Source organism: Meriones unguiculatus, chromosome 14, assembly GCF_030254825.1.
Source record: "Meriones unguiculatus strain TT.TT164.6M chromosome 14, Bangor_MerUng_6.1, whole genome shotgun sequence".
Lineage (NCBI taxonomy): Eukaryota > Metazoa > Chordata > Mammalia > Rodentia > Muridae > Meriones > Meriones unguiculatus.
This window is the reverse complement of record NC_083361.1, coordinates 13,740,975-13,764,630: the sequence shown is the minus strand read 5'-3', so window position 1 is coordinate 13,764,630 and position 23,656 is coordinate 13,740,975. Positions and strand designations below refer to the sequence as shown.

The following is a 23,656-nucleotide window of genomic DNA, read 5'->3' as shown; positions in this document are numbered from 1 at the left end:
GGAGTACACCACCACACCCTTATCTTAAAAAATGTGATAATGTGACTTCATTCTGATTTTTCATGAAATCCGTTTCTCTGTTAAGAGTCAAGCCCTCTTTAGGGACTGGAGAGACGGCTCCGAGGTTAAAGAACACTGAGTGCTCTCCCAGAGGACCTGGGTTCAGTTCCCGGCACACACAAGATTCTTTGCAACTTTCTGTAACTCCAGAGAATCTGATGCCTTCTGGCCTCCACAGGCACCAGGCACGCATGTGTGTGAATTTGTATACACATACACACAGGCAAAACACTGGTTTTTGTTTGTTTTTACTGTTTGTTTTATTTTTGATTATTTTATTTTATGTGTGTGGATGTTTTATCTGCATGTATGTATATGCACCACCTGTGTGCATGTCACTCTGGATGTACTCTGCCACTGAGCTACATCCCAGCCATTATTATTATCATTATCATTATTATTATTTTGGAGAGGGACTGGCTCTCTCTGTACTCCGGGCTGGCCTTGATTTTACCATGCTGGGCCTGGGGCCAGTCTGTAGGCCTCCTGAATCTTTTAGCTGCTCTGGGGAAGGGGCCGCCCAGGGCCCCTTCACCTGCCGGCTCCTGCAGGGCCGTGTCCACCGGCTGGAACAGCAGCTCGTCAAAGGCGGCGCACACCACCTGAGCAACCTCGCACGGGGAGAGGTGCGCGTTTACCACGCGCAATGAGATGTTCTGTAGGTCGGAGGAGTCTGGCATCACGGTGCTGAGCTGGCCGAGGCCTCAGAAAAGCGGAGCTGAAATGTGAGGAACTGCCAAACGGATCCACCACTGGGGACACCACAGGGAGCCGCTGAAACATTTGCAGGCCTTTACCTCTCCTGAGAGAGAGCTAGGGATGGATACTGTGTGTCTGCACCATCACAGGACAGTGAGATCTTTTTCGAACGCAGAGCTGTTTCCAGAAACATTCTGGCTGGCTAAAAGGTCTTGATGGCTTTTAACGCCTCCCCCCTTCATTGGCCTTGGCGCATTAAAACTCTTGTGCCAACTTACAGGCGCAAAGGCAATCCCTCTCCACTAAGTTTGACCTCTTGCTGTCCTGGACGGAAGGCCTCCCGCTCTGGCCTGTAGGTGAGTGGATTGAGTGATAGGAGTTGAGGAGGTGAAAGTGTAAGTGTGTAGGGGGGGGTGGCGGGGGGGGAGTTAGGATAGTTGGGGGGTTTAGATGGCAAATGTGTGCAGGAGACTGAATGGGAGGGCTGCTGGGCCTGGGAGGGAATGCGTTGCAGCTGAACGTGGGCTTTGAACCTGGGCTACCGCTGACAGCGGCCTGGAGATCTGGTAGGTGCCGGGTAGGTGGAGGAATTCCCCTGGCTTTCTCTTCCCCTGCCCAAAGCCTTTCTATTTGGTTCTCAGTTCTTTGAGACGAGGTCCGTGCAGCCCATTTTGGCCTCCAAAATGTGATTCTCCTGCCTCAGTTTCTCAGGTTATGGGATGACGGGCTTCAGACACTAGGCCTGGCTTTCTTTTCCTCTGAAAGAGGGTCCCAGTCTCCAGTCCACGCTGGGCTAGAACTGGCCACATAGACCTGACTGGCCTCGAACTGGCAATCCTCCGGCTCTGCCAGGTGAATGCTGGGAACACAGGCAAAGCCCCCCCCCTCCCCCCCCCCCCCCCCCCCCCCCCGTCTGTCTTCAGGAACAGACGCTGTTCTCGGAAGCCCCAGCCAACCCGCCTATTGTCTGTTTGGAGCCCCAAGGCGGCGGAGATCAAGCCACGTGCTTGCATTGCCCTCTGGTGGACATAAGGGCATTGGCATGAATTTTCCTGAAGTGCTTTTTCATTGTTCTCCCCGGCTCCACCCCAACCCCACGCTCAGACCCAGTCTGCGTAAGGACAGATGCGTCAGCCTGTTTGCTCATCGTCTTCCCCACGGCGCCCAGAACAGTGCCGCGCGTCCACGGGAGGAGTGGAGAGCGCCTTCAGATCCTGCTCCGCCACCGTGTTGACACGGGACGTACCTTTGGGGCCGGAGAACTCACTCAGTCCCCGATTCTTCCTCTCTGATCCACCAGTCTGCACACCGATGGCCGTAGTCACTTAGCATGTCAGTCTGGCCGTTTGTCAAACGGCTGTCACGCCGGGCAGATCCGAAAGGCTCCAGCCCCGATCCCAGGCTGGACGAGAAACCAACCACCGGGTGGGAAGGCAGCCTCCCCTCCTGCCAGCTCTTCCACCCAGCTCCCTAAACTACCCCCGCCCCGCCCCCTGAGATCTCCAAGAGGCGCCATCCTCTGTCCCCAGGGGCTCTCAACATGTGCGTCCCGACCCCTTTGGGGTTTGAATGACCCTTTCACGGGGGTCAGAGATCAGTAAATATCGTATCATGTATTTACAGCATGATTCATAACACTACCAAAATCACAGTTATAAAGCAGCAACAAAAATGACTTTGTGGGGGGGGGGGTCACCACGCCATGAGGAACTGCATTAAAGGTGGAAAATTAGGAAGGTTGAGGACCACCGGTCCACCCACACTGGCGCCCGCTTTGCCGTCCAGACCCAGGCGGCTTTCCCTCCATCCCCCGCAGCCACCTTGCCTCGCTCCAAACATCTTCAGGAGCCTGAGTCTGCGCTGAAAATAGGCTTATCTTATTTTCTAGCTGGAATCTGATCGTTCTTGGGACAGACTCCAAATCCTCTGACCTGCCATTTTGTGGTCTGGAGCCAGTCCATCCCCTAGTCATCTTGTTTTCCAGGGCCCAGCTTCAACTACTTCAGCACACGAAGCAAGCCATTCCTTACCTCTGGGCCTCTGCCCGGAAGCTGACGTCCAGCTGCCCTCATGCGAGGAGAGTTTGTGCTGCCTTGGCTTGGCATCTATTTGCTTTTCTTTTGTAACGGAATCCCTTCCCGGTTGGAAGATTTCAGAGCGTCCTGGAAGTGCCTTTCCGTTTCTGAGTTCAAAACTGAGCTTAAAACTCAGCCTGACAAGCCAGGCCCATGCCCGTAATCCCAGCACTCAGGAGGCAGAGGCAGACAGGTCTCTGTGAGATTAAGGCCAGGATGGTCTACAAATCGAGTCCGGGATAACCAAGGCTACACAGAGAAACCCTGTCTCAGAAAAACAGAAGCAAACAAAATAACAATAATAATTGCAACACTAGCCAGGCATGGTGGCTCATTGTATCCCGACACTTGGGAGATGAAGGGTTAGAGATCAGTAGCTCAGGGATAGCCTTGGCTACCTAGTGAGTTCCAGGCCAGCCTTGCATCTAAAAGCAGTGACAAACGGCAATGCTGTGGAAGGGTCTCTGGAGGATGCAAGGTGCAGGCTCTGGCTGCAGCCTCCTGCCCTGTCTGCTCCTCGCTCACTGGTGAGATTATGGAGCGCCGTCAGGGTCCCCCGATACACACTCCTTCCTCACTGCTGCCCCTCTCAGGCTGATGGCACCCAGGCCTTCAGTTTGGGGCTTTCTGGTTACCAGAGGTCCCCGGGCCCACAGTTCCATACTGGGACCCAGCATTGCCCAGTTTGGTGAAGACTCATTTTCCCCTCTTCAGAAGCCAGGAGCTGGGGCTCTCAAAGACCTAAGGTCTCCGGAGCTGGAGTATTCTGAGAGCGTTCACGCTGTCCCTAGAGGAAGGACGGGATAAGGAGGGGTCAGAGAGGGTGGCTGCACTCCCCTGTGGCACCCCCAGGCGGCATCCATGGGAACGGCCCCTCCGGTTCCGAACAGCGGTCAGCTCTGCCCAGTGTCCCCACCAAGTGAACTCCAGCCTCCTGACACACAGCCCTCCAGGGGACTTCAGACTGTGAACCACTGTGCCTAGTGTTTGCGTTTCCGTCAGTCCCCTAAGGGACACCGGGCAGGAAATACCCTCAGGCAACCCAGTACCCTTGAGGACAGGGCCTTTGGGAGCAAGAGCTGAATTTCTCCCGTCCTCGGGCAAAGGGAGAGAAGTGTGGGCTCTGAGAGGCAGAGGAAGCTCCCGAAGGAGCCCCTGGAGAAGTCTGTCAGGGACCACAGGCACTAGGCCCTCTCACAGCCACCTTCCCTCCTGGACCTGCCTCAGAAAGCGGGAGGCTTAGGTGAGGTCAGGGTAGCACCTCAGCCATCAGCCAGGCGGAGTGTCCCAGGGGGGCAGCCAGCCTGACGCCACACACCTTCACGTACACGGTATTTTAAAAAAGAACAATGCCCTGCACTCTAACCAGCGCCTTCTGCTCTCCCTGTGTGCAAAGAGCTGCTTTAGGTGAGGGGCAGAGCGTAGTCAGAGCAGCTGAGACGGGAGTGCCTGTAAAGCCAGGGCTACAAGGGCAGCCTGGGCTACAGGATGAGGTTGAGTGGGGGTGGGGGAGGGGAGGAAGCAGGGAAGAAGAAGGGAAGGGGAAGGCCAGGGCTGTGTTTAGAACACTTGCCCGATGACCCCGGCTCCATCCTCGACACCACGGAAAGAGAAAAGGGCACTCTAGGCTGCACCAAGGGTTTATTTCCTGTCCTGCGCCCCCAGGCGCACAAACAGGCCACAGGGTGCCAGCTGCCGACTGCCCGGGTGTCACTGGGAAACACCACCTGTCAAAGGGGGCAACCTGTCCAGGAGGCCGGGTTCAGAAACGAGCGTGTGTCTGAGAACAGATGCACGGTGCTCAAGGTCAAACCTTCGCCAGCCAGTTTGCTGTGTGGTAGCTGTGGCCGACAGCCCAGTGAGGCGGAACATTTATTAGACCTATTTTACAGAGGAGAAAACCGAGGCCAGCAAAACCAGTGTCAGCCCCGGCGGGTCACGCGAGCTGGAGGCGGTGGGGCTGCTGGGAAGCCCAGGTAAATTCTAGGTGTACCCTGTTGACCTCTGAACCTAAAGATGTGTGGCCCAGCCAGCCACAGTCATGCCTTCCGGTGGCATCGTCTTCGGCTTTAGGGCCGGCGGGCATGAGGCACTGGAGTATCCCCTTCAGCGAACAGTTTGAGGGAGAAATCCAGGGCGGGGGCAGCCTGGGTCAGCATCCCCAAGGAGATGACGTCAACGTGGCTCCCACAGAACTGGGGGAGGTTGCCCAGCGTGACTCCCCCACTGGCTTCCACAACCACCCGGGGGAACTTGGCTTTCAGCGCAGCCGCCGTGGGGTGCAGCTCCTGGAGGATGCAGGCCAAGGGGAGGTGAGCCCCCAACCCAGCCCCTCCACCCTCACCCTCCAGGCCCCACCCGGGAGTCGGCTCCCAACTCACCTCGGGCTTGAAGTTGTCCAGCATCACCACATCTGCCCCGGCCTCGGCTGCCTGCAAGGCCTCCTTCAGGCTGCTGCACTCCACCTCCACCTTCAGGGAGAAGCCGGCCGCCTGCCGAGCCCTCAGCACCGCCTGCCGGGCCGATCAGAGGGAGGGGGAGGTTGGGTAGCCAGGCCCTGGAGCCTGGGGGGTGGGGTGGGGGCGGGGGTGGGGCACACTGGGCTTTCAACCCCCCATCTACAGACCCGTCACCAGGCACAGGCTGGGAGTCTCCGGTGGAGGTGGAGCGCCTGAGCCGGAGGTCAGGGGCGGACCAGAGTGAGGACAGAGGCCCAGCCAGCCAGCCTGGCACTCACCTGCTCCACGCCGCCGGCTGCCACCACGTGGTTGTCCTTCACCATCACCAGCCCTCCCAGGTCGTAGCGGTGGCACGCGGCCCCGCCCACCAGGAGCCCGTACTTCTCCACCAGCCGGAAGCCCGGCGTGGTCTTCCTCGTGCCCGCCACGTGTCCGGTCCAGCCCGTACCCTTGGCCACCTCCACGGCCGCTGCCGCCGCGCTGGCAACCCCACTGCAGCGGGCCAGGGCGTTCAGGGCCACCCGCTCCCCCAGCAGCAGGTGGTGGGCGGGTCCCCTGACCTCGGCCACCTTGACCACGGGCACCAGCTTTGACCCTTCCGGGAGGAGCCAGGTCACCCGGCAGTCGAGTTGAGTGAAGATGGCGTCAAAGAAAGGTCGCCCTGCCAGAACCCCGGGAGATTTGGCCCACAGCGCAGCCTGCGAGGGGCCAGACCCCGTGACCAAGGATGCAAAATTGAGGCCAGGGCAGTCTTCCTGTAGCCAGTTGTTGACCAGGGCTGCCAGGGTTGTAGGGGGCAGCAGGAGCTGGAGGCCTGGGGAGCAACGGAGAAACCTCTGTCGGTTTTGTGCATTCTTCCCTCGTAGCCAGAGGTGACGCCAAAATACTTAACAGTGTGGTCAGCACGGCCACAGCCAGTCAGAGTGGACCAGGACCCCCAGGGGCCTGGCTCGGGTAGAGCCTGGTACCTGACCAGGCTGTCAGAGGGAATAGAAATACCCACCCCCCCAGAACAGCCAAGGCTACACAGAGAAACCCTGTTTCAAAAAAAAAGGGGGGGTAGGGGAGGAACTGAAGAGATAGCTCAGAGGTTCAGAGGCTGGCTGCTCTTCCAGAGGTCGTGAGTTCAATTCCCAGCAACCACATGGTGGCTCCCAACCATCTGTAATGAGATCTGGTGCCCTCTTCTGGCATGCAGGCACAAACGCAGGCAGAACACTGTATACGTAATAAAGAAATCTTAAAAAAGAAAGACAGAAAAGAAACAACGGATGGACAGCAAACCGCCTTAACACATTTGAGCTCAGATTAAAGCTCTGTGCCGCCAACAGCAGCTGCCCCTCCCCCTCCCGCCCTTCTGCCATCTGCTATGAATCCTGAGTGTGCAGGTACTCGATCACTTTCCTGTATAGTGTGTCCCAGGTGAACAGCTTGTAAGTAGACGCGGCCCAGGTATTAGAATTCAAATGTAACTGGGCGTCTTGTATTTTATGTATTGAACCCACCGCTGGGTTAAATTCACCAACCATATCCCGTTGCTCTTTGGAGACATGGCTTGCTTATGTAGCCCAGGATACCCTAGACGCCCAGGCACCTCCCCTCCTGAATGCCGGGGCTGCAGACACGCAGCACGGAGGTCCCCGAAACCTAACAGCAGGGGCACCCGACTTGGGCACACCTGAAGGTCGCCTCTGCGGTCCAAGAAGGATTAGCTGGGTTTGCTCTGAAGCCCTCCAGCAGGCGATGAGCTCCTGGGAGCTGCCCTGCCACCGAGCCTCACTCACAGCAAGCGTTATAAAGCCGGAAGCTCGGGTGTTTGCAGCAACAGAGGACAACAGAGGCCCCGGGCAGCCGTGTGGACGCAGACTCTGAACTAGGAGCCTTAGTTCGGCTGCAAACTAGGCTCGGTCATGGACTGTTCCAGAGACGCGAGTAAGGGGCAGAGGCATGGTTTCTCTAAGGTCTCAGCATGAGGCACCAACTTGAAGCGCTTTCCAGCCTTTGGCCACCGCAGAGGCGGTGCAACGCTGCCACCTGCCGGCCTGGAGAAGAGCCGCAGCCTTCACCCAATTCGTCTGGTTTTCTCCTCCGGGGATTTCGCCCTTGCTGTCCTGCAATTCACTATGGAACCCAAGCTGGCCCTGAATTCCAACCAGTCATGCCTCAGTTTCCCAAATACTTTTGGATCTCCATGTTGGTCTCTGAATTGCCGTTCTGACGAGAATCCTGTTGGTTCCGTTTAACCAGAACGCCTCCTTACACCCCCTCCCCCGCCCCCAGGATTTCCTGTTAGTAATTTTGACACCTTTGACCCCTTCTGTGCTCCTGGGCTGTAGATTCCTACTTGACCACACAGTTTTTACAGGTCTGTTTTGAGTTCTCGCCTTACACTGAGAGTTCCAGACGACTGTTTTGTCACTCGCCTCCTGCCTTCTTCCGCTTTGTTTTTTTTTTTTTTCCAAGACAAGATTTACGTGTAGCCATGGCTGTCCTGGAACTTGCTCTGTAGACCAGGCTGGCCTCGAACCCAAAAGATTCACCCCCTTCTGCCCCTCCAGAGTGCTGGGATTAAAGGTGTGCCCCACCACCGGCCAGCCACTTCTGCTGTGCTTGACGACTCTGCCGCTGTGTGCCTCAGTGGGTGTCCTCTACCCCTGCCACGATCTTCATGTTACCCCGCTGCCCACGCACTGTTTTGAAACTCCTGACTGAGGGCTGCCAGGGAGATGGGTACACTCCCGATCAGGCTCATCCCTGTGTCTGGGCTTCATAGTCCCTTTCCTCTCTCCCGTCACAGCTTCCTCTCTGACCTTTCTACAGACCCAGGCTGGGTGAGAAGGTTCCAGCAATGTGCACCACCGTCCTGCCCAGCCTTCTGCGGAATTCCAGTTCCTGTCCCGGCAGGAGGCTCAGGCCGGTAATCCCAGCATGTGTGATGGTGAGGTGGGAGGATTTCCAGTTAAGGCCAGCCTGGGCTACATACACAGTGCGTTCCAGAATAGCCTGGGTGACTGTGTAAAATTCTGCCTCAAGAACAAACAAACAAACAAACAAACAGGGGCCAGAGAGATGGCTCAGTGGCTAAGAGCATTGTCTGCTCTCCAAAGGACTCAGGTTCGATTCCCAGCACCCACACGGCAGTTCACAACTGTCTGTAACTTCAGTTCCAGGGGATCTGATACCCTCACACCAACCCACCAACCGATGGACATACAATAAAATTAAATAAACTAAAAACAAACAAATATAAAATAAAGCAACCAAAGTCCAGTGTGCTGAGCTATCCAGATTTGCACAAATGGTCAGGTGTGATGGCACACACCTTTGACCCCAGCACTCAGGAGGCAGAGCAAGCAGATCTCTGTGAGGTGGAGGCCAGTCTGGTCTAGAGTTCCAGGACAGTCAAGCACACACAGAATCCTGTGTCTAAAAACAAACAAACAAAAGAAAAAAAAAATGAAAGAAATGGACAAACACTGACCAGTTCATACTGCTGTGGCAAATACACAATAGAAGTTGTGCCATCAGAGAGTCCACGCGGTGGAGCAACTCAGCACACAACTCCAGGCCAGGACCTGAGTGCCTCAGCCTCTCATTGCCTGTGACAGGAATCACCGAGGCGCTGGGTTCCTAAGCTCGGAGGGATGCTGTCTGGCAAACAGCAGCAGTGTTGGCTAACGAAACGGCTGATGCATTCCCCGAGCTTGCTGGGTGCGGAGGAGATAACCGTCTGCGCCCCCGAGAGGGATGAGTCATGTTTGCCAGGCAGAGGTGGCTGGGGTGGTGGGGATTTGAAGCTGAGAAGCAGGAAGAGGGCTGCGGGTGAGACTGGAGAAATGGGAGGCAAGCCAGAGTCTAAGAGGGTTGAAGCACTTAGCTTGGGAGTCTGGGCCCATCCCAGGAGCCACCACAAAGCCTGGAAGTGAAGTGTGGTGGTTAGGGTTTTTCTAGAAGGGTCACCTGAGCCACCAACTGAGGATGGAGTCAAAGGGAGGCCCAGGCAGCCAGCAACAAGGCTCTGAACTTATCCAGCAGTGTAGGGAGGGAGGGAAGGGTAGATGGGAGAGCTTGCCTCTGACGTGGGATACTCTTGAATTGGCGGCCATGAGGTATCAAAACATTGATTTCATGTTCCAGACACAGATGGCAGGAGCCATCCCAGGAGAGAAGTTTGGGGCAAGAGGAACATCCGGGGAAGGTGGGTGAACACAGGGAGCCCCTGGTGTGTGGGTACCACATCCTGCCTCCCCACAGGGGTCATTCCCATTTCAAAAGCACAGAAGCCAAATGTCAGTGTTTCCTGTGGCGAGGCTTCGAAGCACAGCCGGGGAGGGAAGCAGGCGGCTCCCTGAGGATGTTGACATAGATGCCCACGAGACACATGAATGGTGCCTAGAGACACAGCAGGAAGATGGGTCCACTCGCAGGAGATGCTGGGGTGAGGGTATGGAGAGACTGTGGGCATGGTGTCAGCACAGCGGGGGGGGGGGGTTGGGAGAGAGTGCAGGCAGAGGTGTGGCTGACGCACAGAGAGGAGTCAATAGCGGATGTTTGGGGGTTGTGGCGAGAAGAGTCAATAAATAGTGCATGGGCAAAGCAAGTGAAAGACAGAAAATAGGTCACTGGACTTAGCAAGTTAGCGACCAAGGGGCCTTGGCTGAAGTAGTCTGGGGTGATGTGTGATGGAAACAGAGTCCCAAGGTCAGAGTCAAAAATGACACGGCGAGGAAGTGGAGGCGGTGGGTGTGGGCCGCTGGCTCCAGGTGCTGAGCAAAGGCCCTTGCTCACCCAGAGAGGCGGCGGGGCTGGAGTCCTGCGGAAAGGCTGTGTGAACTCCCAGCTGCCCAGGCTCGCTGTCGACCAGCTGTGTCAGAACCTGGGGTGGGAGATCCCAGCCATGTAGGTGTCCCAAGTCCCCCTCGCATTCCAACGAAGACTGATGGATACGAAGGTTGAGAGCAGAGCTCTGGCACACCAGACGGCTGATGGGCTAAAGGTGCCTGCTGCCTAGCCTGCAGGTGACCCGAGTCTGCTGATCCCTGGGACCCACGTGGAGGAAGGAGAGCAGTGACTCTCACAAGTTGTCCTCTGGACCTCCATGTGCACATGACAGAGAGAGACGAACACACACACACACACACACACACACACACACACACACACACACAGAATGAATGTTAAAATGCAGCAGCAGCAGCGGTATCAAGAACCCGGATGAAGCTGGGTGGTACAGCGCCGAAGCCTGCTGCAGATCCTGGCTGGGCTCAGTTCTCAGACTCACATCATGGAGTCAGCCCCAGCGCCCATCAGTAGAAGGCAGATGAGGAAAACACGCTGAATATGGCCAGGGAAGCCTTCGCCTCAATGGAAACAGATTACAGTACTTGAAGGAGAACGGTTAGAACCTGAAATCAGGTTGAGGCAAGCATCACGTGTTTCCTCTCAGATGTGGAGTCTAGATGTTTAGAAATAAATAAATAACCATGAAAGTAGAAGGGAGCTCTCTGGGGGAAGATGGGGACTAGAGGAAGGCCTGAGATGGACAAGAAGGTGATGGGGTGGAAAAGATCAAAGTACACTCTAGCATGTAGGAAACTCTATTTTGTACATATAACATACACTAATAAACGTGAATGAAAAGGAAGGAGAAATAAAGAGAAGAAGAAGACAAAGAAGAAGAGGAGGAAGGCAGCAGCCCGGCACCTTGGCTTATGCCGTTAAGCAACTCAGGAGGAAGAGGCAGACAGATCTCTGAGTGTGAGGCCAGCCTGGTCTACACAGTGATTTCAAGGACAGCCGGAGCAAACAGAGAGAGGCTGTCTCAAACGGAGGAGGGGGAGGAAGAGGAGGAGGAGGAGGAGGAGGAGGATGGAGAGGCAGGTCAATGACAGAGCACAAGTGTAGAATGCAGTCTGACTGCAACCGAAGAGCCCATGCTTAAAACCAAGGCTTAAAGTGGCGGTCTAACCCACAAATCTGGAAAACCAAGGGAGGAGGCTAAAAAATGTGAGGCCAGCTGGGCGTGAAGGCACACACGACTAAACCCCAGCGCTTAGGAGGCAGTGGCAATGAGCCCCAGGCCACCGGAGCTACATAGCAAGACTTTGACTCAACAAAACAACAATAAACAAACAAAAAAACAAACAAAAAGTTTAGATGGCTCATCAGGCAGACGCTTGCAATCAAGCTAACCCACCTGAGTTCCGACCCTAGCCCCTACATGACGGAAGGGGAAAACCCCCTTCCATCCTCTGAGCTACACACCCAATGAAACAAACAAATGCATTTTTAAAATTAAAAAATTAGCGGGGCATAGTGGCACAGGCCTTTAATCCAAGCACTCTGGAGGCAGAGGCAGGTAGTGTTATATGATACAGGCAATTCAGCTGGCCTATCCTCAGGGACCTTCATGGTCCTGACAACATCCTATGTCAGTATTTGTGTCCTGTGACATCATCTGGGCCAGGTACATAGCAGCCAGTCTGCGCCTCTCTCTCTCTCTCTCTCTCTCTCTCTCTCTCTCTCCTCTGCTTTCTCCCTTCTCTGCGTCCCCTTCCCCCACCATCTCTCGCTTTTTTCCCCTCTCTCTCTCCATCTCCATCTTTCATACCAGATCTGTTGTATGTGTGTCGCGCGCGCGCGCGCGTGTGTGTGTGTGTGTGTGTGTGTATATCCAATATATATATAGCATATATACAATATATCTCAACAGGTAGATCTCTGTGAGTTCAAGGCCAGCCAGGTCTATGATTGAGGTCCAGGACAGCCAGGGTCATGTAGAGAGACACTGTCTCAAAAATAAAATAGTATAAAAAACATTAGAACCCTTGTGCTTGTGGGATATGGCACCATCTGACCCCACTGATACAAAATTCCGGGAAAGGCAAATTGGGAAAGTCGAGGTAGTGGCTGCTATAAGCTGGGGCTGAGCAAAACGTGGCTGGGACCTTATTAGGGTGAAGATGCTGGACTCGGTGAAGCTACTAAAACTCATTGCCACATGTGTTATGTTGTGCAGGCAACTCAATTGGCCTTCCCTTAGGGACCTTCAGGGTCCTAACAATGTCCTAAGTCATTACCTACATCCTATGACATCATCTGGGCCAGCTACATAGTGACCTCTCGGCCACTGCCCCCTCCTCTTGCTCTCTTGCCCTTTTGCTCTTCCCTTCTCTTGCTTTCTCTCCCCTCTTTGTCTCTGTCTCTCCCTCTCCATCCAATAAACCTCGTAGGATTTAAGATTGCTTGTGTGCAGGGCATTTTTATCTAAATACTAACAATATGTACATAAGTAAACAGGAACCAGTTTCTGACCAATGTCACAGCCGTTCTCCAGCCACGCTCCAACCATGCCCCTAACGGTGACAGCACTCAGAAGACAGGAAACCTTCAGGAGAGGTGGTGCTCATCAGTGATCCCAGCGTTTTCTAGGCTGGGGCATGATGGGAGCTTGAGGCCAGCCTGGGAGAGGCAGGGAAAGGAGGAGGATGTGGAGGAGTAGGCTCAGAGCAAAGATGCAAACCCTTCCCAAGGCCTTCCACTTGCAGGTAAGCCCCCCACTGTGAAGTGCACCCCAGTCCTAATCCAGGGATTCTCTAGGGAAGGTCCAGACAAGGTCTGTCTGTATAGTCCTAGTTGTCCTAGAACCGGCTCTGTAGCCCAGCTGGCCTCGAACTCAAGAAATGTGCCTGCCTCTGCCTCCACAGTGCCCCAGGGATTAAAGGCGGCTGCCACCTGGCAACTGTAGAGATTGTTAAAGCGGTTTCCTCACTCAGGTTATTGGTAACTCAGGCTTCAGGCTCCTCCCTCTCCAGAGCACAGCTGAGAACGGTGAAAGTTCCCAGCCTCTTTCTGGCGACCCCTCCCAAGAGGCTCTCCCGGTGACAGGAAATGACCGAAGGTTAGAGCAAACAGTCGTGTCCCCCCCCCCTCCCCCCCCCCCCCCCCGCTGCTTGGGGCTGCAAGAATATGATGGCTAGGACCCAAAACACCTCTTTCTTTTTCTATTCTTTTTTCAGGTTTATTTATTTTGTGTGTCTGTTTTGCTTTGATACATGTGAGTTCACTGCATGTGTACCCTAGGAGAGCAGAAGTTGCTGGAGCCCCCGGAACTGGAGTCACAGATGGTTGTGAGCATGCTGGGAAACGAACCCCAAGCCTTTGCAAGAGCAGCCAGTGCCCTAACTGTTGAGCTGTGTCTAGGGTCTCTGTGTCTCTTGCACAACAGGCTTAGCGGAGAGCTGTGCAAAATGTTCATCTTTGGGTCCCATGGAAGGGATTAGGGGACCATGTGGAACGCACCGCATGGATCTCATGGCTAGCAGAGCTTCTGAGGCTGGGAAGACCCATCGCTACCACGCACTGGTGTGTGGCTACTCCAGGGCACTGGCTGTGTGCTCTCATAGATCCTACCCACAGTCCCCCAGCCGTCGTGTTTACAGACGGAAAATCGAGGCTGGAAAATGCAAAGAGAAGCTTCCTAAAGAGCAGAGCTGGAGAGCGACTGGAGCGCGTCCAGCTCGCTCTAAGGACGGCCCAGCTCCTCAGCCCCCGCACCTCCCCCACACAGCCACCTTGGAGCAGCCCCGCCTACAAACGGACACATCTGGAGTTCCTGAAGCCCGTTCGGTGAACATTTCCAACCAAAGAGATCCCTGAGAGACGTTCTGAATACCCAGGCTCCCCTAATTAGCAGCTGTCCCCAGAAGGCACTGACTTCAGAGGGAAGCTTCAGGGGGAAGAGGAGGGGTAGGGCGGGGGCTGCCAGCTGTCAGCCCGACTGATTGCAGTTCTCTCCCCGTTCTCCATGGAGACGGTCCCCCCAGGAACCCGGACTGCCAGAGGATAATCTCGCCCAGCTTTTTAATTGATTATCTGTGAACTCTCCCCTGGGATAGCTTTTAAATTGATTATCTGTGGTGAATAAAACTTGGATAAAAAGCCGCGTGGTGGCAAGGAGGCAGAGGCAGACGGATCAATGTGAGTTCGAGGCCAGCCCTGGTCTACAAAACAAGTCCAGGACAGCCAAGGCTACACAGTAACCCTGTCTGAGGGGTGGGGTGGAGACAAAAATAACAAAAGTAACAACAACAAAAACTCGGATAAAATTGACAGGGCAGGGATGGGATGTAGCTAATTTGGGGGAGTGCTTGCCCGGCTTGCAGGAAGCCCTGGGTCCCATAATCACCTGCAATTCCAGCATTTGGAGCCGGAGGCAGGAGGATCAGGAGTTCAAGGTCACCCTCAGCAAGGTAAAGGGTTTGAAGCCTTTGCTATGATAACTTTTTTTTTTTAATGAATAAAATAAAAAGGTGTTTCAGGTGTGGTGGTGTGGGCCACACTCTAGTCCTAATGATACTGAGGCAGGAGAAGTGCACATTCACCGCCAGCCTGAACCATTAGACCTGGCAGAGGCATGCTAAACTGAGCAGTCCTGACCGAGGCTGCCTCCAGCCATCATTGCTGCTCCTCCTGCAAGGTAGTCTGAGCAGTAGGTTGTGTGCAGCCCCCTTCCTGGAGACACGCTCCTCCTCCCGCTGCTCCTGAGCTTCAGCATGAAGTTTGCAGAAAATCAAAACAAACTTTTTGGAGATTATTATTTCAGTAACGTCACAGCCAAAGAGAAGGCACAAGTATCTCCTCAAGGTGTCTTCATTTTGACCCTGACAGATGGCCTGGAGGCAAAGCACTTTGCAGGGAGAGCATGAAGATCCTCTGCACTCACACATAATACACACAGAAAACCCAAGTAAGGTGAAAAAGAAAAACCAAGTAAGGTGCTCCTGAGGAAGAACCTGAGATTAACTTCTGACCTCAGTCTGTAAGCACAAACATCCCTCTGCACGAACCACCCCCTCCCTCCCAACACACATATAAAGCAGACAGATGCAAAAGGATTCTCCCTGGGGTGTTTACGATTTAATCTTCACAACTGGGCAGTGTGGGTTTGAGGTCATAAAGCCAGGCTACATCTCGCATGCCCTGCCGCTGAGAAGAGGGGGGGATAGGCGGTGATCTAACCTGCAGTCACCTCGGATCCCAGGAAGGACAGGGCTGAAGACAAAGGACCCAAATCTCCTCCCATGGGGCCGCTGTCTGTGGTGGTGAGGCTGTACCAGAACTGGAGCAGTCCCCTTAGGGAACCAGAGTGTTCTGGCAAGAACCCCTTCCAGGTCAGAAAGAGAGAAGATGGTGGGCCAGGCCACGCCATATCAACACAGAGTTCTGCAAGACTCCAGCCCTCTGCACCTGGCCTTCTGAGAATGGCCCGGAGCATGAGTCAGAAACATCTGGACTGCAATCCTGACTCCAGGTGAGGGTCTCAGGGCTGCCTGTTGTGAGACCAGGCCTGGGGGCCAGCGCCACTGTCAGAACTCTCAGAACTCCGTCTCACAGCTTTGCTCTCCCCTCTGCTTCTTTGTTGATTCATTTGGAAAATACCAGGTTGAGAAAGAGGCTGGTCCAATAACCTCACTTCCCTGGGAACAGAAAAGATTGGCCTCTCACCCAGTGCTGGTGCAGTGAACACGCTTTGAGGGTGAGGAAGATGATCAGAGTGTGAGGGGCAAAGGTGAGGAGGCTGCAAAGGGCTGGCTCTGGAAACAGGTCAGACTTTGACCAGAGACAATGCTCCACCGCAGAGAGAGGCCACAGACGCCCTGGAGAGGTGGTAGGCAGTGGGGTACATGTGGTTCAGGTACTGAGAAAGGAAAAGGGAGAAAAGGTTGAGTCTTGAAATGAGCCAGGCAGAGCTGGGCTTGACGGAGAGAGCTCAGAGCTGGGTCCCTCTCGCAACAGGAAGTCCTGGCAGAATTCTGATCAGAAGTCAGAGGCTAACAAAATGAAAGTTGAAGTCAGAGGCTAACAAAATGAAGGCTGAAGTCAGAGGCTAACAAAATGAAGGTTGAAGTTGCAATATTTAAGGGCCGGGGAGACGGCTCAGTGGGCAAAAGTGTTTGCCTTTCAGTCTGATGCCTTAATTTAATCTGGGAACCCAGGTGGTGGAGGGAGAGAGCTGACTCCCGGAAGCTGCCCTCCGACTTCCTCTCCATGGCGCAGGCTTGCCCCCACACGCGTACACATTAAACTGCCTCTAGGGTTCTTGGTTAGGAAGCTCTTGAAAGGGCTTTGGCAAGAGGCAGACAACCAGAACTGTGACGGCAGGGCGTGCTTCTCAGGGTCCCAGGGACAGGGCTCAGTACTCTATCTCCCTGGCTCAGGATAACCACTTGGCCTTGGTCTACCATCTCCCAGCCACCTCTGCCACACTCTGGACTGGCCCCTTGGTTTCCCTGACTCCCCAACCTTGGCGTTACACTCTTTCCTTGTCTACGTTCTCCTGGCTTATTTTATGCAGATTCTGGCTGAGCCAGAGTCACACATCAGATGTCACACGTGTGAGGCAGCAATCGGACCAGAACCAGACAGGATGCTCTGAAGAGGGAAACGAAAAAGAAAGGACCGGAATGCTGTGGAGGTAAGTGCAAGGGATGGAATCGCCGGATACTAGAGGGCATCGGAGAGAGTGGTACCCTCCAACTCCAGCTTGAGACGACGAAGCAGAAGAGGAGACATCGCAATAGCTGCTAGACGGGAGAGCCTTGAGTCTGACACGCCAAACATGGCGATGGAGAGTCCAGGGTTCCAAAAGCAGAATCCAATCTCTCAGGAGGCAGAGGCAGAGGCAGGCAGATCTCTGAGTTTGAGGCCAGCCTGGTCTACAGAGTGAGCTCCAGGACAGCCAAGGGTACACAGGGAAACCCTCTCTCAAACAACAACAATTAGCCGGGAGGTGGTGGCGTACGCCTTTAGTCCCAGCACCCGGGAGGCAGACGCAGGCAGATCTCTGTGAGTTCAAGGCCAGCCTGGTCTACAAAGAGAGTGCAGGCCAGCCACGGCTACACAGAGAAACCCTGACTCAAACAACAATGACAAGGCAGAGGCAGAGCTGAGGGACCCCTCACTTCCCGTTTCTGGGTACCTGGCCCTTTGCGATGGCCTTTAATTCCAGTCCTCTGGGAAGATACTATTTTCAGCTTACCGACAAGGAAAAAGCACAGGGGAGTTGAGCATAGAGTCTAGGTGGCATAGCAGGTGGCAGGACCGAGATTTTACGTAGGTGACTCTGAGGTCACCCTATCTGAGCTCTGCGCTGGGGAGGCCATAGTGTGTGTACACGTGTGTACAGAGTCTGTCCAGAGGCCACAGACCGATGACTAGTGTCTCGCTATATAGCCCCGAAAGTCGCTTTGTGGACAAGCCCTGAACTCACGGAGCTGCACCCGCCTGTGCCTCCTGGGTGCTGGGGTGAGTGGGAGCCACTGCACCTGGCTCACGAGTGGTGCATTTTTCCATTGTTCTCTCTTAGACAGGATCTCTTGGTTAATGAACCTGGAACTCACAAAAATGGCTCAACTGGCTGACTGCTGAGCTCAGAGGATCTGTCTAACAGCCCACCCAGCCCATACACGCTTAGCGTGAGGATTGCTGTAAAATGACCTTTTATTTCTCTGTTCCAGTTGTCACCTCTGGGGATTATTACCTCTGTCTGCTCACCTGGGCCTAATCCTAGAAACGTCTAGCCTCTCTACCGTCTAACCTGGGCCTACAAGGGTCTCAGCTTCTGAGACTTTCTGCTTAATAAGCCCACCCCTGCTTGTTCTTTCCGAGCTCTGGGCTGCCCGGTTCAACTCAGCCGTTCTGGCTCACGCTCCTCTCCCAGCTGACTAACTCAATCTGGCTTTTCTCCCGGCCTCTAGATTGCTCTGCTTGGCCTCAAACTAACTCCAGCAGTCTTCTCTAATCTCCTGGCTCCTCCTCATTCTCCAGCAGAGTCAGGAGGGCTTCAGGGTACTCCACCCCACGTAGGTGGTTGAGATTTCCTGCCACTCTGCAGCACCTGCCAGATGCAGAAACCCGGGGTCCTGCCGGGTAGGTAGCTCCCCAGGGTTCCCACAGCTGCGAATACCCCTGGACTCAAATCCAGTCCAGCGAGACTTGAGGAGGAAAAGGCAGACCAGGAAGGGCGACATGAGTGTTTGATCCCAGCACTTGGGAAGCAGAGGTAGGCAAATTCTAGGAGTTGGAGGCCAGCCTGGTCTACACAGGAAGCTCCCGGGGTCGGGGACGCTGATGAGAGACACAAATCCAGAGCAAGCCCCACAGTCAAAAGCCAACAGGAAAGGGCAGGGGATGGGGAAAGAGGACCCAGGGAGGGAAAGGAAACACAGAGGATTTAAATAAGAGTGACACACCTGCCAGGAACACAGGGCCGTAAGAAAGTGCTGGACCACTGAGCTGCACCACAGCCCCAATGCAAAAAAATAAAATTAAATTAAAATAAAGGCTGTAGAGGTCTCCTCATTCCTCATTGTACTGCAGCCTGCTCTGGCTGCACTCTGGACTCAAACCACGTGCTGTGACTTCCAAGCCAGACTCCCGGACCGAGCACAGGCTCAGGACTTGATCCCCTCCCCCGGCCCCGCAGGGATGAGGCAGGACTTTGCTGCGCTTCCCCTGGCGGCTAACAGGGGGCAGAGTCCGGGGCTGCTCCCTTTTCCAACCCCCCACTCCCGGTCCATCCGCCCCCAGCACCTCGACCTCCTCCATCCCGTTCCCCAGCCTCTGCCCTTTCTTTAGGGCACAACACAGAAGGAACAGTGAAGCAAGAGGAGGGCTTTGGGGGTTCAGGCAAGTGAGAGAAGTGGGGTTGGGAAGGAGGTCCAAAGAGAGGCCAGACAGGGAAGGGTGTCTTCAGAGGAGAGAGAGGGACAGCAGGAGGGAACGCGGGAAACACGGACGCAAAGCAGAGACTTAGGTCACCTTCAGGGTCCATGGTGACGCGGAGCAGCCAGTCAGTGTGTCCACCACTGTTGAGATCGGATCTTCCCTGAGGCTGGGGGTGGGGCTGCCAGAGAGGGGAGGGAGGGGCCGAGCTGGGTTAGTTCTCCTGGGTTAGTCCCTCCTGGGGGACGGGGCTCCTGCTGGACCCTCCTGAGCCAGCCCGTCGGGAGCCTCAGAGTGACAAGGGCTCAACCGTGAGCTATGGAAATTCTGCCTCTTCTGGCACCAAACAGGTCCTGTTTTCTCCCACTTCTGGCCCTCTTGGAGCGCCCTCGGAGTTCAGGGCTACAAATACTGGGCCGCACTCTCCTATGAGGGTCAGAAAGCCTTTACACTGGACAAATCATGGATCTTAGGCCCGAGGTCAAGTCCATTTCCATCCCCCACCACCACCACGGCAACCCCAGAGAGAGGGTCTCACCGTGTAAATCCACCTGCCTGTGCCCCCAACCCGGGGCCAGGACCCAAGTGTGCACAGTCACACCCAGGCCATTCTCTTTTTTCATCCCCAATGCCTTTTCTTGTGTCTCAGTTTTCTTAGCTGGAAAGTGGAACAGTACCCACCGATAGTCAAGGAAGAGGAGCGTGTGAGAGAGAATCCACCTCCTCTTCCTGAGAGCTACAGCTTGAGTGTGTCTCTCCAAAGTCAGTGGATTAAAAACTTACCTCCCACCCCAAAACGTACAGGTATTTAGAGGTGGGGCCTTTAGATGAGGCCTCAGGGTGACAATAGTGGAGTCTGGCATCAGTGGCTCTATGAGATAGAGCAATGTTACATGTTCCCCGTAATTCCGTGGCTCCCGGCTGTAACTCTTTGGTTTCACCCGGAGTACATGCAGGAGCCAGAAAACTAGAGATGGACCACAAGGGTGGACGCCTAGGGCCTGGGTCAGCAAAATACAGGTAAACTGAAAGTAGAATGATGCGGGGGTGGGGGTGGGGTGTTGGAAAGGGTCAAGCCTGGGGGTCGAGGGTGGGGATGAGCTGTTGACAGAAGGTTTAGCCAAAATGAAAGGTATACAAAAAGCTACAGAGAAACCTGTCATCTTCCAGCCCACAAAAAAAAAAAAAAAAAAAAAAAAAAAAAAACTATTGGTGAAGATAATAGTAGAACTCTAATGACATGAAACGAGAGAGGAGATAAGCTCAGGGTTAAGGTGGGGATAGGAGATAACAGGAAAGGAAAGGGATCGAGTAGGAATGTGGGTTAGCCAAAACTAAGGCTATGAAGAAGCATTGCAGAGATCCACTGGTTTAAAAGCTATTTTTAAATACACAATATCCTTTAAATAGGGAGTTTGAACAGAAGTATTCTGCATGGGTAGACAGTGCTTTCCCAGAAGACATGGGCTACTAAAAGAAAACGTCTGTCAGGGATGGGACACCTCCCTATGAGCTACTGGTCCAGGAGGCTCCAGATGCTCCCAATATGGCACAGATCATTGCCATTGCTCCTGGCTGCCCGCCGTAACTATGGGGTAAGACAGCATTGCTGAAAATGCCACTCTGAATGCAGAACATAAAGAAATTGACCTTGAACCGACCAGGAAACCCGCTCCCTGTTGACTAGCCTCCGTAATGTCTGATGGTGTCATGCAGACTTCTGGGAGAGAGAAGACATCGGTGTCTTACTCTACATGCTATAACAGTGCCCAGTGGTTAGGAGTGTCCTCTGATGTTATAGTGGCACGGCAGTTATGGGGGTAGCCAGTCACTTGTTATGTAAAGCTTGCTCCAAAGGAAGGATTTCCTGCCTGGTACTATAAACCTGGTCCAAAGTCCATGACTAGGAAGATCATAGGCCCTGTGGTGGAATCTACTGTTGTCATTCTGTTAAATGGCCATGCTGCCAAACCACTTTTTAAATATTTACGGTAATATCCATGGACTTGTGCTATTCTCAACTCGTGCTGGGTATGCATAACTCCAGGTATAAATATGCCGTTAGATTTGTGCTCAGCTCCGGATGGGTCGTTTGCATCAACCCCCACCACCCACAGCTCATGACGTATCGTGGACTAGGGGGCAGAAAGACTTTAAGGGCCAGAGAGGGAAGAGAGCTGTGAAATGCCAGCTTCTGGGCATGATGTGGCCGCTGCAAGTACCCTCTCACAAAAGCTTCGGTTGTCTGCACAAGAGCGAGCCCGCCGGAATGTCATCACTGAGGCGCGCCGCCCCGTCAGAGGCAGCTGATAGATGCTGAAGGACAGATAGAAGGTCACTCTGCTCTGGGGACGTGGCGGCTGACAGGGGCATGTGGTCATTCCCCAGCGGATGACCACACACCCACATGAGTATGACACCGTCCCCCAAAACAAAGCAACAAGCCAAACCCCCCAAAAACATGCAGCCTTGTCATTCACAGCACCCCGGAAGGTGCTCTAGGAGGCGGAGCAGTCAGGGGGCCTGTTTGCAGGGCCAGAGGACAGTTTCACTAAGACACTGACATTTGAGTCAGATCTCCCAGGCTGAGGGGGAGTGTGATGAGAAGCTGTGGTGTGTGTACTGTTGGGACAGCCGGTGGTGGGCTGGCTTCAGGCAGAGCCTGTCCAAACACGAAGGCAGGCAGGTGGCTGTCTTGGCCAAGGGTTCTGTTCTCGCTGGGACCTTGGCCAAGGTGCAGCCGGGCTGTCTTGGCGTCACACCCCATAGGGAGGAAGACACAGGGTCTACTTGTAACTCACTGTTGAGAACGAGGTGGCCACCCCAAGTGTCTACCCCTGTACGGGTCCTTCACCCTAAATTACCCATTAAGGGTTGGACTTTTTTTTTCATAATTTTGCTTCCGCTTTGCTGTTTCAGAACCTTGTGGTATATTCGTCTCTTGTTTGTTAACAGTGAGAGATCTGCCTCCTTCCACACACAGTCTAAGCACAGTCTGGGCTGTTTTTCAGAGCTGACAGAGAGCCTCCATCTCTGCCCCAGGGAGACCTATCCTTCCTTCCAAGGCTTTGCCCACCCCCACTGGATAAATACAGTCTGGGTCAGAAATGGCAGTGCAAAGAGAAGTAGCAACGGATTTGGAAGATAGAGCCTCTTCTCAGGGGAGATTTATTTTTTTTAAGATTTATTTATTTATTATTTATACAGTGTTCTGTCTGCATTTGTGCCTGCAAGCCAGAAGAGGGCGCCAGATCTCATTATAGATGGTTCTGAGTCAGCCTGTGGTTGCTGGGAATTGAACTCAATTCCTTTGGAAGAGCAAGCAGCCAGTGCTCTTAACCTCTGAGCCATCTCTCCAGCCCCCTCATGAGGGATTTCATAAAATCCTCTCCTATCCAGATCTTCTCTCTCTCTGGAATCTCCACTTAGGAGAAGAAAGCTCATTTGAAATCCTGATTCCTTCCCCCTCCCTCTCTTTCTTTTGTTCTCCAGGGCTTTGCAGACACTAGGCAAGTGCTCGACCACAGAGCTCTGTTCCAAGTCCCACAGCCATGATCTTGTTTGTTTGTTTGAGACAGGGTTTCTCTGTATAGCCCTGGCTGTCTTGGAACTTGCTCTGTATAGACCAGACTGGCCATGTGGAGGTCAGAGGACAACTTGAAAAAATTGAGTCTGTCTTCTGGGGTATGGTGGCACGTGGTTTTAATCCCAGGACTCAGGGTGGATCTGAGTGAGTTTAAGGCCAGCCTGGTTTACAATGCACGTTCCAGAACAGCCAAAGCTGCACAGTGAGATACTATCTCAAAAACTGTTTCAAGTATGATTGGTTCCTCCCACCATCGTGTCTGAAGGAATGAATTTGGCAGTGCAGGCTTTACGGCAAGCGCCTTTGCCCACTGAGTCAGCTCGTCAGCCCAGAGCCGGCTTTTGGGGTGTTCTATACCATGCTCAGGAAGGAGAGCTCTACCCTGCTGGCCCGTAATTCAGGAGAACCCCTCCTCCTCCTCCCCCAGGCAGAGAGGCCTTTCCAGAAGCTCCTTCGTGGCCTTCAGATCTTGGCTGTTATGAAGACTGCCACAGATGTCCCTTCAAAATTGCCGTTTCATTTCCTCCTCTGGATTTATACCCGTGGTGCGGCTGCTGGGTCGGATGGCAGCAATTAAACTTTTTGAGGAGGCTTCATTCTGTCTTCCTGCCAGCTCACAGGAGGTGAGCCTGGGGCCTTTCTCATCCTGCCAGGACTTGTCTCCTAACCCCGGTTTTTGTTTTCTAATGTGTAGATACTTGGCCTATGTCGGCGCATCCACGCTTGCAGTGTCTGCTACGGCCAGAAGAGGGCGTTGCATCCCTTGGCATTGGAGTTACAGAGATTTGCGAGCCACCAACCATGTGAGTGCTGGGAATAAACCTGGGTCCCCTGGAAGAATGGCCAAGGCTTCTTTTTTTTTTTTTAAAGACAGAGTTTCTCTGTGTAGCCCTGACTGTCCTGGAACTCGATTTGTGAACCAGGCTGGCCTTGAACTCAGAAATTCGTCTGCTTCTGCCTCCCCTGGTGCTGGGATTAAAGGCAAGTGGCAACCCCCTGGCCAGCTGCAGCCAGAGCTCTTAGTGGCTGAGCCATCTCTCTAGCTCTGCGAT

At 54.0% G+C, this 23,656-nt stretch overlaps 1 protein-coding gene across 2 annotated transcripts; it reads right to left on the bottom strand.

The window, feature by feature from the left end:
• Positions 1 to 4,635: 4,635 nt before the first annotated feature.
• On the bottom strand, positions 4,636 to 19,263 carry Qprt (quinolinate phosphoribosyltransferase). 2 transcript variants are annotated; one of them, XM_021635906.2, is made up of 4 exons: positions 19,115 to 19,263; positions 5,572 to 6,107; positions 5,216 to 5,347; positions 4,636 to 5,122 (listed from the first exon to the last, which is right to left on the bottom strand). In XM_021635906.2, exons 1-4 carry the CDS (start codon positions 19,125 to 19,127, stop codon positions 4,904 to 4,906), a joined length of 900 nt encoding a protein of 299 aa, XP_021491581.1. In that variant the 5' UTR covers positions 19,128 to 19,263; the 3' UTR covers positions 4,636 to 4,903. The 2 variants fall into 2 exon arrangements, with proteins under 2 accessions (XP_021491581.1, XP_060222807.1); XM_060366824.1 differs by lacking the exon at positions 19,115 to 19,263 and adding an exon at positions 15,314 to 15,569.
• Positions 19,264 to 23,656: the final 4,393 nt, after the last annotated feature.